The 22005-nt window shown below is 47.6% G+C and overlaps 1 protein-coding gene across 2 annotated transcripts in view; it reads left to right on the forward strand.

Annotated features, from left to right (window-relative positions):
- galnt17 (polypeptide N-acetylgalactosaminyltransferase 17) overlaps window positions 1-22005 on the forward strand; it is a 472564-nt gene that overhangs the window by 396795 nt on the left and 53764 nt on the right. For both annotated transcript variants that reach the window (XM_070857213.1, XM_070857214.1), the window contains one exon: window positions 2684-2869. In XM_070857213.1, coding sequence (XP_070713314.1) covers window positions 2684-2869 — 186 coding nt within the window. The remainder of the gene's footprint in view (window positions 1-2683; window positions 2870-22005) is intronic.

Below are 22005 nucleotides of genomic sequence, written 5' to 3' on the forward strand. Positions count from 1 at the left end.
AGTCCGAGATATCCACTCAAGTTTAGAGAAGAGTTCTTGCCTCTGAGTCTGAAGTTTATGGGTTCTAACCTCTGCAGATTTGAGCAAGTGTTGTGGGCTGACACTCCAGTGGAGTGCTGCATTGTTGGAGGTGCCATCTTTTGGATTGCAACACTACATTGAAGCCCTGACTGGAAACTCAGGTGCCCACAGATAACCCCTCTGCGCTTTTTTGAAGAAGTGGGAGCTCCCTCAATGTCCTGACCAACATTCATCCCTCAACCATCAACACATTCACTGGTTATTCATCTCATTGCTGTTTGAAAGCCCTTGCTACACACAAGTTGACTGGCATGTTCACCTACAAATCTGCAGTAACTACAGTTCAAATAGTAATTCATTGTGAAAGGGGCCTGATGATATGACTGACTCTAGAAAGTGCTTTAATATACTTTAATCTCTGATGATTTTCATGTTAATTTGGCAAGAATGATAATACCTGTATATTATTATTTATTGGTGATTTTTTGGGTGTTTGTTAGGGTGATGTTTTTCTATGAAGGCAATAGAATGCTTTTTCACTTTGAGCATTCAGTGTCAGTTTCCAATACTCCCGGATTGGGTATAGCAGGCACAATGCAGAATAAAGCTCCCTCTACTCTGTCTCCCTTGGTCAAAAGAGCATCCTCCGACTGCAACAGAATGTTTCCACTTCCCAAAATTGAGGGAGGTATGCTTGGCTTCATTCTGTTTCTCATCTTCATCCACAACTTGGTGCGCGGCACCAAAGGTGGTGATGTGTATGCTTTTCTGCTGATCAAACCATCCTCCATTGGGAAGCCGTATGTAATACGCATCTCTGCAGTTGCAATCATTCGCCTCCAGGGCTCAATAATCACACCTGACTTATATTGGGGCAAGCACATGGTGAAGTTGCTAGAAAAGGTGCCAGAAGATGGGAAGTTGTCAAGAAAGCTGGTCACCATCAGCAACATCAATGCTCCTCTCTGCCCAGTCATGGAACATTGTGGCCTTGTTTGACAAGCTGCTGAGAAAACACAAGTCTTGTTCCTGGACTACATGAAAAGTCATGCAAACCATTCAATTTTCTTCTAGCTTAATTTGGGATGTAGGCAAGGCTTCATGTATTGCCCAATTGTGGTTGTCCTGAAAAGCTGGTGGTAGGCCTTCTCTTTAAACTTCTATAGACCTTGAAATGATGACGTTTTTAGATAGGGGACTCCAGAAATTTGACCCAGCGGCAATGAAGGAATGGATATGTTATAGGAGAGTTATTTTCCAATTGAAAAGCAGAATGGTAAATATGCTAAAATCCAGTATCTATTGTGCTAGTAAATGACTATATTGATCAACAGTGCACAGCTGATACTGATAAGACTTGTGAATGAAGTGCATCATGATGACAATTTTAGTGGGTGATAGCAATGTTGTTCATAGCAACTAATGTTTTCACTTAAGTGCCAAAGTCAGTAGTAATCCACTCAGTTGAAACAATTGGCACTTCTTGCCACAGATGGAGTTCAGCAGACACTCACACACTGGTACCATGCAGCCAAGTTTTGATATGTTGTGAAAAATAATAATGTAATCATTTAAACTGGCCTAAAATGCTCCTCTTAATGCTCCTAAAGTGCACTGAACAGTCCCTTGGAACAGTGCCTGAGTGGTAATTTGGTGGAAAAACAGTTGGAGTCTATCCCAAAGAGTTCAAGGGAGAACTCTGGAGGAAATGGATAGAATTAACTCTCCTCGGAAAATATATGATACTCACTCTAAGTTGTCACTAACTGTTACAGTTTTTTCTTTATATTCCACAAAGCAGAATTGATGTTATCAGAAAACAGTTTTCACACTTTGGCGTGATTTTAACCCAGAGCGGGTTTCGGTTTGGCAGGAGTGGAGTGAGTGCTTCGTACTCACTGGCCTAAGTTTCAGGCACAGGCTAGTTTAACTCCCGAGCCTCACATAAATGCCACCAGTCCATTTTCTACCCTTTTCGGTCAGGAAGAGGGTGTGGAGCGGCTGCAGGTGAAGATCAGGTGGCCCTTGGGATGTCCACCAGTTTCCAGATGTGGGGCAGGGCGAGGGTTTCAGAAAGGGTCTTGCGGGAGTGAAAGGGAGAGTCTGGGGCAGAGGAGGCCTCTACTTTACTCATAGGGCCTGGAGGAGCACTCCTGGCCGCATGAAAGAATTTTTTTCGCTCACCTTTTTCACTCTGCATCCTTCTGACCTGCTTGAACCTGGCGCGGGGGCTTCCCGACTCAGTCAAAATATCAACTGGTTACCAACTCCATAGGACCCCAATTTGCATTTATGCAGGAAGGTCCAGCCTGAGTCTCATTCGCTGCCAAAACCAGCGGCGGTAACATCGGAGGTCAGAAGGAAGGGTGTGGGAAATGGAGCCGCTCCATTTTAACTGCTCGCCTGAAATGTTCCCGCCCGGGAGTGGGGGAGTTCAAATTACCCCCATTGTATGGACATTAGCATCAGGATGGTTCAAATTTGATAGCTGCTGAGCTTATCTACATAATTTGAAATGATCCAATTTTATGTTTGACAATGTCCAACATAAAAGCATTTATAAAATAGGCTAATGATTCCTGTCTGGAAAATGCTTGTAATAACTAGGAGAAATGGTTATGTGTTTCTGACTCATCTCCTTTTTCCTCATTTAATATTTTAGGTCTGGCTCTGTGGTGGAAGCATGGAAGTGCTCCCTTGCTCCAGGGTGGCTCACATAGAACGCATGAAAAAACCATACAACAATGACATTGGGTTCTACACAAAGAGAAATTCACTACGCGTGGCTGAAGTATGGATGGATGATTACAAATCCCATGTTTATATTGCATGGAATATCCCCATGGATGTAAGTAGACACGGGAATAGTTACAAAGCTGCAACGCTAAGAGTGAGTTACTTAAGGTAATTCACACCATAACATTGAGTTATGGTTGACTTTGGGTATATTTTGAAAGGCTGTAACATATTAAAGGATTCTGACCACAAATCTCAAGAGGAAAGTCATTGCAAAGGATCAAAATGCTGACACTGAACTGTTCCTTTCTTTGAAGTACATTGTAAGGGTTTAGTTTCACTGGAGACAGAGTTCATTTGTATTAATGATTTTTAAAGGATGTGCAGATTGTAAGGTTTCAGCAGTTTTTATTCGATGCAGACATGCAGCCATGAAATAGTCTCGGCAAATATATTAATAAACTAAAATATTAAGCACAGCTATTGTGTGATGTTTGTTAAACCGAGGCCCCCATCTGCCCTCTCAGGTAGTCATAAACGATCCCATGGCATTATTTGAAGAAGCGCAGGGAATGTGACAAGTGGCGTTCCCAGTGATCCGCACTGTGGCCTCAACTTTTCACCATAAATATTCATGACTTAGATGAAGGAATAGAGAGTTGTATATAAGTTAGGAGGCACAGTAAATTGTGTAGATAGGAGCAGGAAGTTGCAATGGAACATATACAGATTAAGTAAGTGAGCAAAACTATGGAAGTTGGAGCTCAACGCAGGAAAGTGCAAGGTCATCCACTTTGGATCCGAGAAAGACAAATCAGAATACTTTTTAATCGCGAGAGACCATGAGCTATGGAGGAGCAAAGGGATTTAAGTCTCCATGTACAAAAATCAATAAAAGCAGGTACAAAAAGTAGTCAAAAAGACTAATGGAACTTTGGCTTTAATCTCGAGGGGATTGGAATTCAATGGGGTGGAAGTGATGTTTCAGTTATATAGAACCTTGGTCAAACCTTATCTGAAGTACTGTTTTCAGTTTTGGGCACTGGACCTCACAAAGGATATATTGGCCTTGGAGGGGGTACATCACAGATTGATCAGAATGATGCCAAGTTTTAAATGATTAAATTATGAGGACAGGTTGCATAAACATGACTTCTATTCCCTTGAGTTTATAAGGTTGACTGCTGATCTAATCAATGTCTTTAAAGGGATAAAGGGATTTGATAGGGTGGATACAGAGAAGTTATATCCTCGGGTCGGGGTTTTCCGAGCAAGGGGGCATAATCTTAAAATTAGAGCTTGGCCATATAGACGTGAAAGCAGGAAGCACTGCTCACACAAAAGGTATTGGAAATCTGGAACTCTCTTCCCCAGAAAGCTGTAGATGTTGGGTCAATGGAAATTTTCAAGATGAGATAGCTAGATTTTTGTTAGGTAAGGGTATCAAGAGATATGGAGCAAACACGAGTAAATGGAGTTGAGCTAGAGATCAGCCATGATTTCTAAGAACATAAGAATTAGGAACAGGAGTAGGCCATTCAGCTCCTCGAGCCTGCTTCGCCATTCAATAAGATCATGGCTGATCTTCGACCTGAACTCCACTTTCCCGCCGATCTCCATATCCCTTGATTCCCCTAGAGTCCAAAAATCTATCTATCTCAGCTCGAATATACTCAACGATTTAGCATCTACAGCACTTTGGAGCAGAGAATTCCAAAGATTCACAACCCTCTGAGTGAAGAAATTCCTCCTCATCGTGTTAAATGGCTGACCCCTTACCCTGAGACTATATATCCTATTTTTAGACACTCTAGCCAGGGGAAACAACCTATCAGCATCTATCAATCCCCTGCAGAATCTTATATGTTTCAATCAGATTATCCCAGAGAGTATTGGCCCAATTTAATCAATCTCTCCTCATAGGACAAACCTCTCATAACATAAGAACATAAGAAATAGGAGCAGGAGTAGGCCATACGGCACCTCGAGCCTGCTCCGCCATTCAATAAGATCACGGCTGATCTGATTATGGACTCAGCTCCACTTCCCTGCCCACTCCCCAAAACCCCTTATCCCGTTATCATTTAAGAAACTGTCTATTTCTGTCTTAAATTTATTCAATGTCCCAGCTTCCACAGCTCTCTGAGGCAGCAAATTCCACAGATTTACAACCCTCTGAGAGAAGAAATTTCTCCTCATCTCTGTTTTAAATGGGTGGCCCCTTATTCTAAGATCAGGCCCTCTAGTTCTAGTCACCCCCATCAGTGGAAACCTCTCTGCATCCACCTTGTCAAGCCCCCTCATAATCTTAAACGTTTCGATAAGATCACCTCTCATTCTTCTGAATTCCAATGAGTAGAGGCCCAACCTACTCAACCTTTCCTCATAAGTCAACCCCCTCATCTCCGGAATCAACCTAGTGAACCTTCTCTGAACTGCCTCCAAAGCAAGTATAACCTTTCGTAAATATGGAAACCAAAACTGCACGCAGTATTCCAGGTGTGGCCTCACCAGTACCCTGTATGGCTGTAGCAAGACTTCCCTGCTTTTATACTCCATCCCAATTGCAATAAAGGCCAATATCCCATTGGCCTTTCTGATCACTTGCTGTACCTACGTACTATCCGTTTGTGTTTCATGCACAAGTACCCCCAGGTCACACTGTATTGCAGCATTTTGTAATCTTTCTCCATTTAAATAATAACTTGCTCTTTGATTTTTCTTGTCAAAGTGCATGACCTCACACTTTCTGACATTATATTCCATCTGCCAAATCTTTGCCCACTCACTTAGCCCGTCTATGTCCTTTTGCAGATTTTTTGTGTCCTCCTCACACATTGCTTTTCCTCCCATTTTTGTATCATCAGCAAACTTGGCTACATTACACTCAGTCCCTTCTTCCAAGTCATTAATATAGATTGTAAATAGTTGGGGTCCCAGCACTGATCCCTACGGTGCACTGATCCCAACAGTACACCGCTAGTTTTTGATTGCCAACCCGAAAATGAACCATTTATCCCGACTCTCTGTTTTCTGTTCGTTAGCCAATCCTTTATCCATGCTAATATATTACCCCCAATCCTGTGAACTTTCATCTTGTGCAGAAACCTTTTATGTGGCACCTTGTCAAATGTCTTCTGGAAATTCAAATACACCACTTCCACTGGTTCCAATCTCGGAATTCCAGGAATCAATCTAGTGCACCTTTATTGCATTGCCTCCAAGGGAAGTATATCCTTCCTCAGATAAAGAGACTAGAACTGTGCATAGTACTCCAGGTGTGGTCTCACCAAAGCCCTGTACAAATGTAACAAGACTTCCTTACTCTTGTACTCCAACCCCCTTGCAACAAATGCCAACATGCCACTTGCCTTCCTAATTGCTTGCTGTACCTGAATGCTAACTCTCTGGGGCCAAAATTCAGGGTCTCAAAGAGATTCGTTAATGCATGTTTGCGGCAGCAATTCCTAAAAATTGAATGGCCAGCGCTTTGGGGTCAACAGGCCGACCCCAAATTCAGGTCAGGGATTTTTCGGCCTGGACCCCATTCTGCCCAAGTAGTTGCACCGCCAATTTAAAGCAATAAAAAAATACATACCAGCGATTTCCAGCTCCATCAGTCCATCCTCCTCGACGCGGTGCCCCCGGCAGGTTTTTCTGCCAGTGCACCATCTCCGAGCTGATTGCAGCCCTGCAGCACAGCGGCCCTTAAAGGGGAGGGCCCACTGCCACGGCCACAGTGGAGAAATTTTTGCCGGCCCATTTGCTGATTGGCCGGCAAAATACTGCCTCCGGGTTCAGCCGGGCCGCCAATGGGCAGCTTGGCACCCCCTCTTCGATGCCAGGCTGCTGGCCCGGCTGAAACCCTCCCTGGTGGCCCAGTGGGCAAAATAAAACAAATGATAGATTCTCTCCCCTATAATGGAAGGGAGAGAACATGGTGACGCACACACGCTGTGATGTCACCACGACTCCACCACTGATTGACAGCGGCGGAGGCCCGGAGCAACCCATTTTCAGCCAGTCAGCCTGGCTTTGAGTCTAAGGCCTTCCCCCATTATGATCCATTTCCTCGAGGACTTTGAAAAAAATTTCAAAGTTCTGAAAATGGATCTACTTACTGTACTAGGCGTTCCACTCCAAAACTCATAAATTTTGGCTCCTCTGACACCAAAATCTCTCTTAACCAACACTTAATAGTTTCTCACCATTTAAAAAGTATTCTGTTTTCTATTCTTTTCACCAAAGTGAATAACCTCACATTTCCCCACATTATACTCCATCTACTATCTTACTGCCCACTCATTTAAGAGGTCTATATCCCTTTGCAATCTCTTTGTGTCCTCCTCACAGCTTATTTCCCCACCTAGCTTTGTATCAACAGAGGCCTATAAAAGGCCGCGAGAGGCAGCGGGAGTTCGTGGTCGCTGAGGCGTGAGTCCGGGGATCAGCAGAGGCCTATAAAAGGCCGCGAGAGGCAGCGGGAGTTCGTGGTCGCTGAGGCGTGAGTCCGGGGATCAGCAGAGGCCTATAAAAGGCCGCGAGAGGCAGCGGGAGTTCGTGGTCGCTGAGGCGTGAGTCCGGGGATCAGCAGAGGCCTATAAAAGGCCGCGAGAGGCAGCGGGAGTTCGTGGTCGCTGAGGCGTGAGTCCGGGGATCAGCAGAGGCCTATAAAAGGCCGCGAGAGGCAGCGGGAGTTCGTGGTCGCTGAGGCATGAGTCCGGGGATCACCAGAGGCCTATAAAAGGCCGCGAGAGACAGCGGGAGTTTGTGGTCGCTGAGGCGTGAGTCCGGGGATCAGCAGAGGCCTATAAAAAGCCGCGAGAGGCAGCGGGAGTTCGTGGTCGCTGAGGCGTGAGTCCGGGGATCACCAGAGGCCTATAAAAGGCCGCGAGAGGCAGCGGGAGTTCGTGGTCGCTGAGGCGTGAGTCCGGGGATCACCAGAGGCCTATAAAAGGCGTACTTGTGCAGCTACAGGGAGAAGGCAAAAAAGAAGTAGAAAGAAACAGAAAGGTGATGTCACAGCCTAGGGGGTAAGTGATTGGCTGGTGATTGGTGAGTAGTTTTTCTTTTTCTTTTTTATATTAGTCAGTAACTTTTAACATTGTGTTGCCAATTTAAGTGTATTTAAGTGTATCTAAGGGCTAAGTCATGGCAGGAGAGCTCGGTCGGGTGTTATGCTCCTCCTGTACCATGTGGGAACTCAGGGACACTTCCGGTGTCCCTGACGACTACGTGTGCGGGAAGTGTATCCGCCTCGAGCTCCTGACGGTCCGCGTTGCGGAGTTGGAGCTGAGGGTGGATTCACTCTGGAGCATCCACGATGCTGAGAATGACGTGAGTAGCACGTGTAGCGAGTTGGTCTTACCGCAGGAGAAGGGTCCACAGCCAGATAGGGAATGGAAGACCAGCAGGAAGAGTAGTGCAAGGAAGGTAGTGCAGGGGTCCCCTGTGGTCATCCCCCTGCAAAACAGATACACCGCTTTGAGTACTGTTGGGGGGGATGACTCATCAGGGGAGGGCAGCAGCAGCCAAGTTCATGGCACCGTGGCTGGCTCTGCTGCACAGGAAGGCAGGAAAAAGAATGGGAGAGCGATAGTGATAGAGGATTCAATGGTGAGGGGAATAGATAGGCATTTCTGCGGCCGCAACCGAGACTCCAGGATGGTACGTTGCCTCCCTGGTGCAAGGGTCAAGGATGTCTCGGAGCGGGTGCAGGACATTCTGAAAAGGGAGGGAGAACAGCCAGTTGTCGTGGTGCACATTGGTACCAACGACACAGGTAAAAAAAGGATGAGGTCCTACGAAACGAATTTAAGGAGCTAGGAGCTAAATTAAAAAGTAGGACCTCAAAAGTAGTAATCTCGGGATTGCTACCAGTGCCACGTGCTAGTCAGAGTAGGAATCGCAGGATAGCGCAGATGAATACGTGGCTTCAGCAGTGGTGCAGCAGGGAGGGGTTCAAATTCCTGGGGCATTGGAACCGGTTCTGGGGGAGGTGGGACCAGTACAAACCGGACAGTCTGCCCCTGGGCAGGACCGGAACCAATGTCCTAGGGGGAGTGTTTGCTAGTGCTGTTGGGGAGGAGTTAAACTAATATGGCAGGGGGATGGGAACCAATGCAGGGAGACAGAGGGAGACAAAAAGGAGGCAAAAGCAAAAGACAGAAAGGAGATGAGGAAAAGTGGAGGGCAAAGAAACCCAAGGCAAAGAACAAAAAGGGCCACTGTACAGCAAAATTCTAAAAGGACAAAGGGTGTTAAAAAAACAAGCCTGAAGGCTTTGTGTCTTAATGCAAGGAGTATCCGCAATAAGGTGGATGAATTAACTGTGCAAATAGATGTTAACAAATATGATGTGATTGGGATTACGGAGACGTGGCTCCGGGATGATCAGGGCTGGGAACTCAACATCCAGGGGTATTCAACATTCAGGAAGGATAGAATAAAAGGAAAAGGAGGTGGGGTAGCATTGCTGGTTAAAGAGGAGATTAATGCAATAGTTAGGAAAGACATTAGCTTGGATGATGTGCAATCTATATGGGTAGAGCTGCAGAACACCAAAGGGCAAAAAACGTTAGTGGGAGTTGTGTACAGAACTCCAAACAGTAGTAGTGATGTTGGGGAGGGCATCAAACAGGAAATTAGGGGTGCATGCAATAAAGGTGCAGCAGTTATAATGGGTGACTTTAATATGCACATAGATTGGGCTAGCCAAACTGGAAACAATACGGTGGAGGAGGATTTCCTGGAGTGTATAAGTGATGGTTTTCTAGACCAATATGTCGAGGAACCAACTAGGGGGGAGGCCATCTTAGACTGGGTGTTGTGTAATGAGAGAGGATTAATTAGCAATTTCATTGTGCGAGGCCCCTTGGGGAAGAGTGACCATAATATGGTGAAATTCTGCATTAGGATGGAGAATGAAACAGTTAATTCAGAGACCATGATCCAGAACTTAAAGAAGGGTAACTTTGAAGGTATGAGGCGTGAATTGGCTAGGATAGATTGGCGAATGATACTTAAGGGGTTGACTGTGGATGGGCAATGGCAGACATTTAGAGACCGCAAGGATGAACTACAACAATTGTACATTCCTGTCTGGCGTAAAAATAAAAAAGGGAAGGTGGCTCAACCGTGGCTATCTAGGGAAATCAGGGATAGTATTAAAGCCAAGGAAGTGGCATACAAATTGGCCAGAAATAGCAGCGAACCCGGGGACTGGGAGAAATTTAGAACTCAGCAGAGGAGGACAAAGGGTTTGATTAGGGCAGGGAAAATGGAGTACGAGAAGAAGCTTGCAGGAAACATTAAGGCGGATTGCAAAAGTTTCTATAGGTATGTAAAGAGAAAAAGGTTAGTAAAGACAAACGTAGGTCCCCTGCAGTCAGAATCAGGGGAAGTCATAACGGGGAACAAAGAAATGGCAGACCAATTGAACAAGTACTTTGGTTCGGTATTCACTAAGGAGGACACAAACAATCTTCCGGATATAAAAGAGGGAAATCTTTATTAGTCGGGAAATTGTGTTGGGGAAATTGATGGGATTGAAGGCCGATAAATCCCCAGGGCCTGATGGACTGCATCCCAGAGTACTTAAGGAGGTGGCCTTGGAAATAGCGGATGCATTGACAGTCATTTTCCAACATTCCATTGACTCTGGATCAGTTCCTATCGAGTGGAGGGTAGCCAATGTAACCCCACTTTTTAAAAAAGGAGGGAGAGAGAAAACATGGAATTATAGACCGGTCAGCCTGACCTCAGTAGTGGGTAAAATGATGGAATCAATTATTAAGGATGTCATAGCAGCGCATTTGGAAAATGGTGACATGATAGGTCCAAGTCAGCATGGATTTGTGAAAGGGAAATCATGCTTGACAAATCTTCTGAAATTTTTTGAGTATGTTTCCAGTAAAGTGGACAAAGGAGAACCAGTTGATGTGGTATATTTGGACTTTCAGAAGGCTTTCGACAAGGTCCCACACAAGAGATTAATGTGCAAAGTTAAAGCAATGGGATTGGGGGTAGTGTGCTGACGTGGATTGAGAACTGGTTGGCAGACAGGAAGCAAAGAGTAGGAGTAAATGGGGACTTTTCAGAATGGCAGGCAGTGACTAGTGAGGTACCGCAAGGTTCTGTGCTGGGGCCCCAGCTGCTAACATTGTACATTAATGATTTAGACGAGGCGATTAAATGTAGTATCTCCAAATTTGCAGATGACACTAAGTTGGGTGGCAGTGTGAGCTGCGAGGAGGATGCTATGAGGCTGCAGAGTGACTTGGATAGGTTAGGTTAGGTGAGTGGGCAAATGCATGGCAGATGAAGTGTAATGTGGATAAATGTGAGGTTATCCACTTTGGTGGTAAAAACAGAGAGACAGACTATTATCTGATTGGTGACAGATTAGGAAAAGGGGAGGTGCAACGAGACCTGGGTGTCATGGTACATCAGACATTGAAGGTTGGCATGCAGGTACAGCAGGCGGTTAAGAAAGCAAATGGCATGTTGGCCTTCATAGCGAGGGGATTTGAGTACAGGGGCAGGGAGGTGTTGCTACAGTTGTACAGGGCCTTGGTGAGGCCACTCCTGGAGTATTGTGTACAGTTTTGGTCTCCTAACCTGAGAAAGGACATTCTTGCTATTGAGAGAGTGCAGCGAAGATTCACCAGACTGATTCCCGGGATGGTGGGACTGACCTATCAAGAAAGACTGGATCAACTGGGCTTGTATCCATTGGAGTCCAGAAGAATGAGAGGGGACCTCATAGAAACGTTTAAAATTCTGATGGGTTTAGACAGGTTAGATGCAGGAAGAATGTTCCCAATGTTGGGGAAGTCCAGAACCAGGGGTCACAGTCTAAGGATAAGGGGTAAGCCAGTTAGGAACGAGATGAGGAGAAACTTCTTCACCCAGAGAGTGGTGAACCTGTGGAATTCTCTACCACAGTAAGTAGTTGAGGCCAATTCACTAAGTATATTCAAAAGGGAGTTAGATGAAGTCCTTACTACTCGGGGGATCAAGGGGTATGGCGAGAAAGCAGGAAGGGGATACTGAAGTTGCATGTTCAGCCATGAACTCATTGAATGGCGGTGCAGGCTAGAAGGGCTGAATGGCCTACTCCTGCACCTATTTTCTATGTTTCTATGTCTATGTTTCTATGTATCATCAACAAACTTGGATTACACTCGGTCCCTTCATCTAAGTCATTAATATTGTTGTGTTCCTAACACAGATGAGACTGCACACAGGAAGATTAAAGTAACCGTGACCTCAGTCTTTATTTAGACACTCTAGAGTGAGGAACAAGCCTTAGGGGCTGGCTTATATACAGTGCTCCCAAGTGATGCTGGGATCCCTTGGGACTTCAGGGGATGCACTCCCTGGTGGCGAAACATGGGAATGCATGCTTTAAAGATACACAACATCACTCCCCGCCAAAGTCAAAGTGAAAACTATTTACAAGGTGAGGCGGTCGGGAACCTTTCTTTCCCTGGTGGACCGCCTCAGTACAAATGTCTAGTTCTGGTGTGTTGGCTGTGCCCTCGCTGGGCTGGCGTGTTGTTGGCCCTGCAGGGCTGCTAGGTGAGCCTGGCCTTGCTGGGCTGTTGGGCGTGATGGATTCGATTTCATGGTCCGGCGTGGTGTCGTTGATCCTTTGGGTGTGTGTTGTGGGCTCGAAAAAGGTGGTGTCTGCTGTGGGTTGTTCAGGGCAGTCTGTGAACCGCAGCCTCGTTTGGTCCAGATGCTTTCTGCAAATTTGTCCATTGTCTAGTTTGACTACAAACACCCTACTCCCTTCTTTAGCTATCACCGTGCCCGCGATCCATTTGGGACCATGTCCATAGTTTAGCACATACACAGGGTCATTCAGATTAATTTCCCGTGACACAGTGGCTCGACCATCGTTTACATTTTGTTGCTGCCGCCTGCTCTCTACCTGATCATGCAGGTTGGGGCGAACCAGCGAGAGTCTGGTTTTAAGTGTCCTTTTGATGAGTAGCTCAGCCGGGGGCATCCTGTGAGCGAGTGGGGTCTCGTGCGGTAGCTGAGCAGTACTCGGGAGAAACGGGTTTGGAGTGAGCCTTCTGTGACTCGTTTAAGGCTCTGTTTGATTGTTTGTACTGCCCGCTCTGCCTGCCCATTGGAGGCTGGTTTAAACGGGGCCGAGGTGATATGTTTAATCCCATTGCAGGTCATGAATTCTTTAAATTCGACACTGGTGAAACATGGCCCGTTGTCACTGACCAGTATGTCAGGCAGGCCATGGGTGGCAAACATGGCCCTCAGGCTTTCAATGGTGGCAGTGGCAGTGCTTCCCGACATTATTTCACATTCAATCCATTTTGAAAAAGCATCCACCACCAGGAACATTTTACCGAGAAACGGGCCTGCATAGTCGACATGGATCCTCGACCATGGTCTGGAGGGCCAGGACCACAAACTTAGTGGTGCCTCTCAGGGTGCGTTGCTCAACTGAGCACACACACGGCATTGCCGTACACAGGACTCGAAGTCAGAGTCGATACCGGGCCACCACACGTGGGATCTGGCTATCGCTTTCATCATTACTATACCCGGGTTTGTGCTGTGCAGATCCGAGATGAACATCTCCCTGCCCCTTTTTGGGTAGCACTACGCAGTTACCCTACAACAAGCAGTCTGCCTGAATGGACAGCTCGTCCTTTCGCCACTGCGGCTTGATTAGCTGTTGCATTTCAACGGGGATGCTGGCCCAGCTCCCATGCAGTACACAGTTTTTTACTTGGGACAGCAGAGGATCTTGGCTGGTCCAAGTCCTAATCTGGCGGGCCGTGACAGGTGATTTATCATTTTCAAACGCTTCCATGACCATCAACAAGTCTGCGGGCTGCACCACCATCAACAAGTTTGCAGACTACATAATTTCCACCCCCGTGGTGGGCAATGGTAGCCGACGGAGAGCATCCACACAGTTCTCGGTGCCTGGCCTGTGGCGGATGGTATAGTTATACGCTGATAGCGCGAGTGCCACCTTTGTATGCGGGCTGAGACATGAGTATTTATCCCCTTGTTTTCAGCGAACAGGGATATGAGGGGCTTGTGATCAGTTTCCAGCTCAAATTTGAGGCCAAACAGGTACTGATTCATTTTCTTTACCCCGACACACAAGCTAATGCCTCTTTCTTAATCATGGTGTAGGCCCTCTCGGCCTTAGACAAGCTTCTGGAGGCATAGGCAACAGGTTGCAACTTCCCCGCAACGTTAGCTTGTTGTAATACACACCCGACGATGCATCACATGCTAGCACAAGTCTTTTACACGGGTTATACAATACAAGCAGCTTGTTGGAGCATAACATGTTTCTGGCTTTCTCAAAAGCAATTACTTGGTTTTTCCCCCATACCCAGTTCTCACCTTTACGCAACAACACATGTAAGGGCTCTAAAAGGGTGCTTAACCCTGGCAGGAGGTTACCAAAATAGTTGAGAAGTCCCAGGAACGACCACAGCTCCATGACATTCTGTGGCCTGGGCGCGTTCCTGATAGCCTCTGTCTTGGCGTCTGTGGGCCGAATGCCATTCGCCGTGATCTTTCTCCACAAAAACTCCACTTCTGTTGCCATGAAGACACATTTTGACCTCTTCAGCCACAGCCCTACGCGATCCAGTCGCTGGAGGACCTCCTGCAGGTTTTGCAGGTGCTCGACGGTGTCCCGACCCGTGACCAATATGTCGTCCTGAAAAACCATCGTGCGTGGTACCGACTTGAGTAGGCTCTTCATGTTTCTCTGGAAGATCGCTGCAGCTGACCGAATTCCAAACGGGCATCTGTTGTAGATGAACAGTCCCTTGTGCATGTTGATGCAGGTGAGGCCCTTCGAAGACTCCTCCAGTTCCTACGTCATGTAGGCCGAAGTCAAGTCGAGCTTGGTGAACGTCTTGCCTCCTGCCAGCATCGCAAATAGGCCATCTGCCTTAGGTAGCGGGTATTGGTCCTGTAGCGAGAAACGATTAATAGTTACTTTATAATCGCCGCAAATCCTGACCGTGCCATCACTTTTGAGTACTGGAACAATCAGGCTGGCCCACTCGCTGAATTCCACTGGGGAATGATGCCCTCGCATTGCAGCCTGTCCAGCTCGATTTCCACTCTCCCCTCATCATGTGAGGTACCGCTCGCGCCTTGTGGTAGATGGGTCGTGCCTCTGGGACCAAGTGGATCCGCACCTTCACCCTGGGAAAGTTTCCAATGCCTGGCTCAAAAAGGGAAGGAAATTTGTTAAGAACCTGGGTACATGAGGCTTCATCGACATGTGATAGCGCTCGAATGTCATCCCAGTTCCAAGGGATTTTGCCCAGCCAGCTCCTTCCAAGCAGTGTGGGGCCATCGCCCGGGACAATCCAGAGTGGCAGTTCGTGCACCCTGCCCTTGTAGGTGACCTTGACCATGGGACTGCCCAGGACAGTGATAAGCTCTTTGGTGTACGTTCTCAGTTTCGTGTTGATGGGGCTCAGGGCTGGTCTCAGTGCCTTGTTGCACCACAGTCTCTCAAACATCTTTTTACTCATGTTGGATTGGCTAGCGCCAGTGACCAGTTCCATGGCTACGGGTAAGCCATTCAATTTTACATTTAGCATTATAGGTAGACATTTCATCGAAAATGTGTGTACCCCGTGTACTTCAGCATCTGCCTCCTCTCTTGAGGCTCAAAATTGCTTTGATCCACCATGGACTGATCTTCCTCCGCCACGTGGTGGTTAGCAGGTTTTGCAGAGCTTGCAGCTCGTCTGCAAGTTCGTTGGAGGTGCCTCATTGTTCCACAGCTCTTGCAAACATACCCTTTGAAGCGGCATGAATAGGCTGAATGGAAGCCTCCACAACGCCAACAAGGTATGAATTGCCTTGCATTCATCCTTTGTTGCGGACTCTGAGTCATCTGGGTCACCTGAGGCCTGCTGGCAGTTGCAGACTCGTGGTTTCTGCCCTGTACATTTCTGCTCGCAAACACAGTTCATGAACATTGCTAGCACTTGTGTGCTGAGAGATTTGTTTGGTGTTATCACTGGTGACATGAATGCCTGTGCTATCGCAATGGCCTTACTGAGGGTCGGTGTCTCTATAGTCAAAAATTTTCATAGGATGGTCTCGTGGTCAATGCCCAGTACAAAAAAGTCTCTGAGTATTTGCTCCAGGTAGCCATCAAACTCACATTGTCCTGCAAGTCGCCTTAGCTCGGTGACGTAGCTCACCACTTCCAGACCATCAGATCGTTGGTACGTATAGAACCGATACCTCGCCATCAGCATGCTCTCCCTCAGGTTAAAATGCTCCCGAAGCAGTGTACACAGCTCCTCATCTGACTTATCTGTGGGTTTCACTGGAGCCAGAAGATTCTTCATGAGGCTGTAGGTCGGTGCCCGCAGACCGTGAGGAGGACCGCTCTCCTTTTTGCAGCGCTTCCTTCTACGTCCAGCTCGTTGGCTACAAAGTACTGGTCTAACCATTCGACATAGGCTTCCTAGTCCTCACCCTCCGAGAACTTCTCCAGGATGCCCACAGTTTGCTGCATCTTTGCGTGTACTCGTCGCCAGTTGTTGTGTTCCTAACACAGATGAGACTGCACACAGGGAGGTTAAAGTAACAGTGACCTCAGTCTTTATTAAGACACTCCAGAGTGAGGAACAGGCTTTAGGGGCTGGCTTATATATAGTGCTCTCAAGGGATGCTGGGATCCCTTGGGACTTCAGGGGAAGCACTCCCTGGTGGCGGAACATGGGAGTGCATGCTTTACAGATACACAACAGATATAGATTGTAAATAGCTGAGGCCCAAGCACTGATCCTTTTGGCACCCCACTAGTTACAGCCTGCCAACACGAAAATGACCAGTTTATCCCTACTCTCTGTTTTCTGTGCATTAACCAATCCTCTATCCAAGATAATATATTACCCCAACCCCATGAGCCCTTCTCTTGTGTAGCAACTTTTTATGTGGCACCTTATTGAATGCCTATTGAAAATTCAAATATAATACAGCCACTGGTTCTCCGTTATCTACCCTGCTACTTACATCCTCAAAAAACTTTAATAAATTTGTTAAACATGATTTCCCTTTCATAAAACCATGTTGGCTCTGTCTAATCCTATTATGATTTTCTAAGTGCGCTGTTACCAATTCCTAATAATAGATTCCAGCATTTTCCCGACAACTGATGTCAGGCTAACTGGCTTGTAGTTCCTTGTTTTCTCTCTCCCTTCTTTAATTGAATGGCGGAGCAAGCTAGAGCAACTGAATGGCCTCCTTCTATTCCTATGGGGCCCAATTTTCCCCAACCCCTTTTTTCGGCGCACTTTACCCTAAATGCATCGACTTTGCACGCTGGAAACGGCGCTGAAAAAGTGTGGCCCCATCCTGCCCGCTTTGCCGAGTCTCCGGTGTCCCAGCGTGGCGTAGATAGTGAAGTGGGGGGCGGAGCAACAGCCCAGTGCAGAAAACACTGCCGGCAGCTGCGCGCATGCGCAGTGGGGTCTGCGCGCATGCTCCTCACCCTCCCAGCGTGTCCTGCGGGCTGTGAGCAGGACCCAATGCTCGCATCCCCTATCCCCGGCCGAGTGGCCTCCCACACCGGCCGGCCGGCCCGCTGACTTCCTGGGCCGAGGTAGGACTCGAGTTTTATTTTTTATTTATTGATCGTTGTGCTTTGTTTAGTGAGGAGAGGTTTGATTGTGGGGGGTGCGGGGGGAGGTGGGAGGAGGAGAGTTTTGATGGGGGGTGGGGGGGACTTTAAAAAAAAAACTTGTTTCTGGCATAAAGATAGGACTTCTATTTTTTATTTGTTATTGATTGATTGATTTTTACTTTTTGTGCTTTGTTTAGTGCTTTGTAAAGCTTGGTGCTTTAAATGTACTAACCTGCGCCGAATTCTTAACTGCCCACAATGTTTTTCAGAGCTGGCCACATACGCTGACCAAAGTCGATTTGGAGTAAGTTTTAGCTGGTCAAAGTGGCATAAATGGCCAAAACTGGTGTAAGTGGCTGGGAACGCCCCCTTTTGGAAAAAAAACTCAACTAAAAAAAAAATCGTACCCAACTGAGTTACTCTGGAGCAAGTTTATTGAGGGAAAAAATTGGAGCAAGTCATGGCCAAAATTGGGCCCTATGGGGCCAAGTTTCGGCCTGAGTTGCTCCTGTTTTTTTGGAGCAACTGGTTTAGAATGGAGTATCTTACAAATTGTAATTCTCAGCATTTAGTTTGCTCCAGTTCTAGTCAGAACAGTTTCAGTTTGGAACAGATTTTTTTTTCAAAAGGGGGCGTGTCCGACCACTTACGCCCATTTTGAAAGTTTAGGCAGTGAAAACTTATTCCAAACTAACTTAGAATGGAGTAAGTGTAGATTTTTGTACACTCAGAAAAACCTTGTCGACACTTAGAAAATCAAGCGTAGGTTACAAATCAGGCGTAGGGAATGGGGGCGGGGGGGTTTAAAGGGAAGTTTACAAACATTAAACACTTCAGTTTTACAAATAAAGAGCCATCATCAATAATAAATGATAAAAACATCAATAAATCAACCAATAAATCAATCAAAAAAAATTAATAAGAAATAATTTTTTTTTAAATCAATAAATAAAACATTTTCTACTTACCGACTGCAGCACTGGGAGCCCACCAACAGCGTGCTGGGATGCCCCCCCCCCCACCCCCAGTGTGTCTCTGTCAGTGTCTCTATCTCTCTGTCTGTCTGTCTGTGTCTCTCACTCTCTGTCTGTCAGTGTCTGTGTTTCTGACAGCAAGGGTAGGGGGATGAGGGGGGTAGAGGGAGAGAGGGGGGGAGGGGAGGGCAGAGGGAGGGAGAGAGGGGTGGGGAGGGGGATGGAAGGGGAAGGGGGGGAGGGGGGGGAGAGAGGGATGGCGGAGAGAAGGGGGGGAAGGAGAAGGGAGGGGAGAAGGGGGGGGAAGGAGAAGGGAGAGGGAGGCTGAACCGGCTGGACTTCAGGCGAGGCCCGTCCCCAGCACCGGATTTACAGGTAGGTGGCGTTGGGTCGGGTCGGGTCCGGGGTCTGGAGCACAGGTCGGGGTCGGGAGCGCGGGTCGGGTCGGGGGGTCGGAGGGAGGTCGGGTCAGGTTCGGTGCGGGGGGGGGTGGGCGGTCGGGAACACGGATCAGGTCGAGTTGGGGGTGGGGGGGAGGAGTGAGGTCGGGTTGGTTCGGGTCGGGGGGGGGGGGAGGGAGCGCGGGTCGGGTCCGGTGGGGGGTAGGTCGGGTCGGGTCGGTTCGGTTCGGGTCGCAGGGGCGGTGGGCAGAGGGAGGTCGGGTCGGGTCGGTTCGTGTCGGGGGCGGGGGGAGGGAGGTCAGGTTGGGTCGGGTCGGGTCCGGGTGGGGGGGGGGGGGGTGGGGTCGGGAGCGCGGGTCGGGTCGGGTCGGGCCAGTTCAATTCGGGTGGGGGGGCGAGGGCGAGGGAGGTCAGGTCGGGGGGGGGGAAGCGCGGGTTGGGTCCAGTCCAGGGGGTCGGGTCGAGTCGGGGATGGGGGAAGCGGGAGTCGGGTCGGTGTAGGGTGAAGCAGGAGCTGGGCCTGGGAGGCAGCCTTATACACGCAGCTCCAGTGAGGCCATTCGGCCAGGGCTCGGGGCTGCGTGCTTCGGGCCCCTCCCAAATACTTTTGGGCGCCTAGAGCTACTGCACATGCGCGCCCACTGTAGCGCACATGTGCAGAGCTCCCGGCACTGTTTTCAGCGCAGGGACCTAGCTCCGCCCCCTACAGCTCCTGCTGCGCTGCGCCCAGCTCCAGAGGACCTGTAGGGAGCCGGAGACTAGGTATGTTTTTTTAGGCGGACTTTGTGGCGCGAAAAACGGGCGTCCAGGTTGGGGCTGCGCCGTTCTAGGCGAGGCCCGAAACTTGGGCCCTATGTTCCTAAGTTAGCAGGTTAAATATATTTTGTGGCCACATTTGTTAAATTGTTTAATTTTCTATATTGCTGCTGCTGGTGATTCTCAAATGCTGTCTCCAGCTTTATACACAATGAAAGCAGTCCCTGAGTTACTAATATTGAACTCGTCCATTACCTAACCATATATTGGCATTAAAATTGACTAGTTCTTCAGAGAACTTTTTCTTGGCCAGGCCATAGATAGATTCTCCCTGACCCACCTCATTATAACCAATAAATCTATCGGTAAGAGATGGACATCTGTTTGAGAAGTGTCTATGTGAAGGAGTTTCAGTAATAGTTTGAAGACTTCATGCAGTAGTCATCCATTTTCAATTGATCACACTAATGATTCTTAACATCAAACAGATCTCCTGGGGTGTTGATTATGGTGAGTTGAGGGCTGCACTGTTTTCTAACATTAGAGGTGTGCTGCCATGCAAGGGTCACTGATGTACGGTGGATAAATAAGTCAAATTGTGATTTTATTACATAGAATTCTGGGATTTCTATTGGTGTTTTGGAGACTGAATTCCAAGACTGTTGATTATCTTGTGAAAACTAATTAATGGCCTTGATTTTTCTCATATTCATAAATGAGAGGTATTTATTGTTTATATAGAAAGGGCTGGATTTTCGGCGTTGAGAATTTTGGAGGGGTATTGTCGGCGGGTCGGTTCTGATACCACCTGGAAAAAGTTTGTGTCTCAGTCAGCAAAACTGGGCAGCTGGGCCCTGAGTGTGGGGTGGAGTGGTAAGGGAGGCGTTACACACCTCTCTTAAGCTGGTCGGCCGGCTGAGCAAGCGAAAATCCTGAGCTAAACAGCAGGCCTGGGATCACTCTAAGCGAGGCCTGGCGAGAAAAAAAAACCTGGAAAAAACCCACCCAAAAACATTCCCAAGACATAGCCCACGCCACCACAACATAAATCTCAGAACAATCACATCTACCTGAGGTCGACATTACTTATCTCACTGCAGCTGCTACAGCTTGGAACGCCCGTTTTCACAGGCGTTCCCAGCAGGGCGTTCTACGCAGCGCTATGATTCGGGTGGGAGTCAAAAATCGAGCTGATGTCGCAACCAGGGGCGTTCCACACCGGCTTGCTTCTTCCGGGCGTTGATGCTCCGCGCCCCGCCAAAACCGTCCCCTAAAACCCCGGCGAGTTGCTGGAAGCTGGCCTCCTGCCCAGAAGAGCTCACCGCTGCCATTGCCGACCCTCTAGGGCGAAAACAGAGGCAGCCAGGAGCGGAAAATCCAGTCCAAAATCTTTTACTTATTTATGCAATTCTTATCCCTTATCTTTTGAAGCTGAGGATGGACAGCGAGCTGGTCACCAAGACATAGCAGTTTGGAGGAAGGCAATTGGTGCAGAGGTTTCTGAGGCTTTGCTACATTGTCAAGGCCTCAACATGTTGGGTGCCATTGGTTTTTACCTGTGATTTTCTGCGTGTGAGGCTTCACTCAGAAAGTTGTGCTTATTATGTTTAGAAATAATGAAGGAAGCGGGCATGAAATCTAGCAGCATTTGGGGAGATCCTATCCTTTGGTAGCATTGAGAGATAGTCCTGTGATTTGCTGCCACTGGGTTAAGGGTCCCAGAGTTTCACAGTAGGGGTGTGAGGTACTGGGAGCTTGAATTTGACAGAACTGAATGAGGAACTCAGGATTTGGCAGAACTAGAAGATGGAATATGGGGTTCCACTCACTGAGAGAAAAAGGCAGTGAGAGTGCAGCAAACCTAGTGGTTAGGCAGCGAAGAAAAAGAGAGGGAGAAGCAGAAAAAGGAGCTCAAAGAGAGATCAAATAGTTGATTTTGAAATGCAGAAGAGCAGCTAGCAACTGTGACTGCTTGATTCAATTTTCAATAAATTATAAATCAGAGCATGTATAGAAAATGTCTTCAACTTGACACTTCTTGCAGTGAGGAAATGGGTTCAGACAAACTGCGAGCATCTACTGAAGACAATACCACCAGCAACTAATGATCATTTGGAGGGTGAGGTGGTGGAGTAAATATAGATAAGCAGGTGATAACCATTACAGAAATTCTCATTAAAAGTGATATCAAAGAAAGACTTGTATTTATAGCATGCCTTTCATGGCCTCATGACTTCCCAAAGCGCTTTACCACCAACTAAGTACTTTTGAAGTGTTGTCACTGTTGTAATGTAGGAAATGCTGCAGCCAATTTGTGCACAGCAAGCTCCCACAGATGGTAATGTGATAATGACCAGATTATCTGCTTGGGTGATGTTGAGGGATAAATATTGGCCAGGACAATCAGATGTTACTCGGGTGTTACTGTCACAGAGGTGTGACAAAATCATAACATGGG

The sequence above is a fragment of the Pristiophorus japonicus genome, chromosome 16, assembly GCF_044704955.1.
Source record: "Pristiophorus japonicus isolate sPriJap1 chromosome 16, sPriJap1.hap1, whole genome shotgun sequence".
Taxonomy (NCBI): Eukaryota; Metazoa; Chordata; class Chondrichthyes; family Pristiophoridae; genus Pristiophorus; species Pristiophorus japonicus.